Raw genomic sequence first — 5,172 nt, forward strand, 5'->3', positions numbered from 1 at the left:
TAATTGGTCTCATTACTCAGGTTTGGGGTGCTTTGCTTGCTGTTTAGGAACCTTTAATGTTACAACACGGAAAGTCAAGTTTTACATTAGATAGGAAGGATTGTAAGAGAGCTAGCTAGTGTCGAATGTGTGTTAAGTCTCATATTGATTTCATATTAGGGTGAAGTAAGTTACATCATTAAGTAATTATAAGGAGTTTCATTAGTAACATTGACTAATTTTTTAGAATAACAAAACGTACGTGACTAGCAATTGTTTTTGATAACATAATTTTGTAAAGTGATTCTCTCCCTATAATTTTGGCCACCCAGCACAAGGAGCTCTCTACATTCTTGGCACGGTTCTTTTTCCTCTTCTTCACCGTTGGCTTTAAAAAATGCTACCCATATATTGGCTTCATAATAATTGAGCTTTAAACAGATTAGAAAAAAAAAATTGTGCTTTAAACCAATTATACATTGTTCATATATAAGAGAAATAAATTCTGGTCTGGAACACAGTGCGTAAGGATTAGCATACAAGTGCATTAAATTCTCATGCAGAATAAATAATATATGTTAACATATTAGACAATAAAAATACGTAGTCATGTGCATGTACAGAATAAAGTTCCTTGCATTACTCCAATATAGCTTAAAATAGCAAAAGACCTGAATCACACTTATATTATCATACACTTGCTCATATAACAACTGCCCACTCTCCTACGTTATTAAAAAAAAAAAAAAAAAAAAAAAAAAAAACAACTGCCCCACACTCTGGAAAATTACTTAACAAACCCTAAGATTTAGAGTTGGTGGTGTCCGTCAAGACATCTTGACTAGTGATAGCAGAATCAAGAGTTGGGCAGGTCAATCCAGTACTATTTGTGAACCCGGTCCCACTATCCATTGCCAACACGTGTCCGCTGTGAACACTAATCATACTGGAAACACTGAATGATACCACTTCTGGGTAGCTATGCTCACCACCTGGGCTGATTTTCTCCTTTGTGGCGTCCGCATTCTGCTGTAGCGCCAACGCAAAATTGAGCTTTTCCATCACATCATTCATTGTGGGCCGTTGGCTCGCCAGATCACGTACACAGCTCTCTGCGACCTCCACGTATGCCTTGAAACAGTCGGGAGCTATCTTACCCTTAAGATACGGATCAATAATTTCGCCGATGTTACCTTTCTTAATGCATTTCTGGGCCCACTTGGCCAAGTGGCATTGCTCGGCCTCAAGTTTTTGATCCTGTGCTTTTCGGGCACATAGTACTTCGAACAAAACCACGCCGAAGGAGTACACGTCCGATTTTTCCGTTAGTTTTTGACGCTTAAAATAATCCGGATCCAAATACCCAGGCGTACCCTTTACAATGGTACTGATCGCTGTGTTATCCAGACCCATTTTAGACAACCCGAAATCGGAAACCTTGGCCACCCATTTGTCGTCCAACAGAATATTGTTGGTCTCCGCCCATACTATCAATTTTTTTTTAAAAAAATTAAGTTGTTTAATGATTACTTTATCACTCTCCCTCACTTGTAAGCTCAAATTGCCTTTTAATAAGTAAAGCGTAACACGTGTAATATTTAATTAAAATATGAGGTAAGTGGCAGAGTCAAGATTAGAACAGAGGACCATTATGATATCATGTTAAACTAATAAAAAGGAAACGACATTATTGCACCTCAACAATTCATTCCTCAACATGAGGTTCCCACGATTCGAACCCATAGACCATGGCTCTAATTTCATTTGTTGGATCAGGTCTTTCACCATCTCATCTGAAAACCAGTTGGTTATAGTGAGAGAAGCCAAAGCTTTTTATGACATTTGAAATTGCACCCCACAAGACATGCTCTAAGAGCCTTCCAAGTGAACCGAATGTCATTGTTGCACCTCAACAATTGCATTTCCTTTCAGCTAGCTAGATGTACTTGTTCACCAATATACATCCTATTCTAATTGGGTTTTTTTTTTGTTTGTTTTTGTAAGACATATATTGATCACGCTGTATTGCAAGGATTGTGAATCCGTGTGTATGTGTTTGTGTTTTAATCAATAATGTATGTATTTTTGTCGGAGAATAATTCGCAATTTCCACGTTGATCGATAGTAAACGTACATGGCTGTATATATTAGAACCTCTCAATTCGCGGATGGTTGTGGAATGAGTCAACTTCCATGTCTGCTCGTGCATTGACCTCCTTGATTCATTTTGTCCAATAAAGTAGAATAAAAAGTTGGAAGAAAGTGATGAGAAGCTTCTAGTGGATAAAAGGCAGGTATCAACAGTTGGTTCGCAGGGTAATATATTTGTAGTCGGTTTATGCATTTACCCAAAAGTCTCGTATGGAAGCAATTCTTCGATATTTAAAATCTTTCACTAGGGAAACTGTTGTTATTTGCCAAACTGCAAGTAGAAGCTTCTAATTATTGGGATGGATTGGCCACATATCGAAGATTTACTTCAGATTTTTGCACTCGTGTGAGATATTAACAAGGGAAATAGTAGTGTGAAGGAAATATGTATATTTTTTGCTAGAAAATACTATAAAAATGTATTTAATGTCTAAAAATAAATTATAATAAAAAAATTCCGCTAATCGCGGTTTAATGGGGGTAGTTTAACTTTATAGTTGGAACAAAAAGGAGCTTTGTCCTGTATTGGAACAGAATCATCTAAAGAACAAAAGTCCTCGCGCGACGGTTGAATTGCTGTAGTTAGAATCTGACTTGACCATTAATGTATCCTGATCCTGCATGTAGTTTAAGTAGCAAACAATTTCGTTATATATAGAACGAGAATTCCCAGTGAATGATTACGAGAGTCATCAGTCAATTCAATCTCTATCTTTTGTGCTAGCTCTCTAATTGTCAGAGTCAGTGATCTCTAGCTGCCATGAAAAACCTCTCAATGCTCACTCTTATCTTCTTCTTATTCTGCCTTGTTTCTCAAGATATCTCTTCAGTCTCTACTTCCACACCTCGTTACACCGCTGCTGATAATATTGCCCTCAACTGTGGCACTCGTGACAACTCAACGGCTATGGATAAGCGCCAATGGGTCGGAGACATACACTCCAAATTCACTCCCATTGAAGAAGGTGATCCCAAATCTAATGCCTCTACACCCCAAATCCAAGACAGCTCCGTAAACACTGTCCCCTACAAGACTGCCCGTTATCTTATTCACAATTCATGTACGAATTTCATGTAACCCCTGGCCCCAAATTCGTTCGGTTCTACTTTTACCCGGTTTCTTACTCGGGTTTTGAAGGGTCTCAGGACTTCTTCACTGTCAAAGCCAATTCCTTCACCTTACTAAGCAACTTCAGTGCTTCCATCTATATCCATGCTGATTCCTTGAAAGAAGATAAAACTCTTTCCAAGGAGTTCTGCATCAACGTGGAAAAAGATCAAATATTGAATTTAACATTCATCCCATCTCCAAGCACTACTTCTAGTAAGCTGTATGCTTTTATTAATGGAATTGAGATTGCCTCCATGCCAACCAACCTCTACTAGTACTATGGCCCAGAAGGTCCAGACGTCCCTTACGTCGGCCAAAATTATCACTTCTCCCTAAACTACGAGATGGCACTCGAGAAGGTTTTTCGAAGCAACGTGGGCGGGGGCTTCATATCGGCGGTGGATGACACTGGGATGTTTAGAGAATGGTCCCCGCAGGACGGTGATTATTGGTTGGGTAATGGCGTAATCCCTCATCAGCCATCTTTCACACCCAAATACACAAAAATACCAGATTACGTTGCACCAGATGATATCTATCGGACAGCAGTGTCGATGGGTCCAAACACAACCAAAAACTTGGGTTCTAATTTGACGTTGAAATTGCCCGTTGATCCAGGATTCAATTATCTGGTGAGGCTCTATTTCTGCGAAATAGTGCCCCAAATAACGGCACCCGGCCAAAGGGTATTCAAAATCTATATAGACAATAAGATAGCGGAGGAACAGGCTGATGTAATCACGTGGGCCGGAAGGAATGGGACGCCCGTGTACAAGGACTATGTTGTAGATATCCAAAACAAGCCTACTCTCTTCATTGCTCTACTCCCTATAAAATCTCCCTCCGGCCAGCATCGCCTATGCCATTTTAAACGGCGTAGAAGTGTTCAAATTGAGCGATAAAGACAAAAACCTCGCCGGTCCAATTCCTGAAAGTGTGGCCTCTCCACTGCCGGCTCAACAACCTACTTCAACAGCCAGCGAGTCCAAGACAAAGAAAACAATAATCGTTGCCATTGGAAGTGGTGCTAGCTTCTTGGTTGTGCTTACTCTAGTATGGTTTTGATATTTGTCACAGGTGCATCGTATCGTCTGATATGCTAATATTATATATATTCTGAAAGAGAATTTTATAGCACTTGTATGGTCATCCTTACCTTTTGTGTTCTAGATCAGAATTTTTGCCATTATTCTAAAAAACTACTCAATGTTACAATTAAAACTTCTTCCATATAAGGTATCACTTGAAACGAAGAGTATCCATTTAGTGCAATTAAGAGGGTATATTTGTCCATAACCTTTTGCTCAAAAAACAAATAGACAATATTATCCTTAATTGCACTAAATGGATACTCTCTATTTCAAGTGAAATGGAGATGATCATTTTCCCTTTTCATAGTGCCACATTAAGAGTTCCTAAATAGCAAGCAAAGCCAGTTGGGCCTCACTAGAGTTTGGATTGCATGCATGGATAATGAGACCAAGAGAGTTACATAAAAAAATCACCGTCATGTCCCCAAGAGATAGCTTAATCGGTTGGGACCACGTCTAATGAAGCGGATGTCACTTGTTCAAATCCCCCTCCCCGCTCTTGTACAAACATGTCAAAAAAAAAAATCACAGTCATATATATATAGAGACATCTTCTCTAATTGTAATATATCAAAATTGATTTTAATCCAATTTTCCAGGGGAGAGTCCATATTTGCTGCTTAAGGGATGAGAGTATATTTTTCCATGCTTTAATTAAAGTGATCGAGGCTGAGCTTTTATTTTGAGAAAAGTAACACACTAATGCTACAAGTCTTTCTTATATTTCTCTTGTGTTCTTTTAAATTGACGTAACTTTTAAAATTATTATTAGATTTGTGATAAATTACTTTAAATTTTGATTCAATCGTGATTTTAGAAAGTACATCATTTTGGAGGGAT

General features: G+C 38.5%; 1 protein-coding gene and 1 pseudogene across 1 annotated transcript; one reads left to right on the forward strand and one right to left on the reverse strand.

Annotated features, from left to right (window-relative positions):
* Positions 1-747: 747 nt before the first annotated feature.
* LOC132182145 (receptor-like protein kinase FERONIA) lies at positions 748-2,188 on the reverse strand. Its single transcript, XM_059595340.1, has 2 exons — positions 2,134-2,188; positions 748-1,466 (listed from the first exon to the last, which is right to left on the reverse strand). The coding sequence occupies exons 1-2, from the start codon at positions 2,186-2,188 to the stop codon at positions 781-783; spliced, it is 741 nt and encodes a 246-aa protein (XP_059451323.1). The 3' UTR covers positions 748-780.
* A 682-nt stretch (positions 2,189-2,870) lies between these two features.
* On the forward strand, positions 2,871-4,306 carry LOC132180729 (receptor-like protein kinase FERONIA; annotated as a pseudogene).
* The last annotated feature ends 866 nt before the right edge of the window (positions 4,307-5,172 follow it).

The sequence above is a fragment of the Corylus avellana genome, chromosome ca5, assembly GCF_901000735.1.
Source record: "Corylus avellana chromosome ca5, CavTom2PMs-1.0".
In the NCBI taxonomy this organism is placed as follows: domain Eukaryota; kingdom Viridiplantae; phylum Streptophyta; class Magnoliopsida; order Fagales; family Betulaceae; genus Corylus; species Corylus avellana.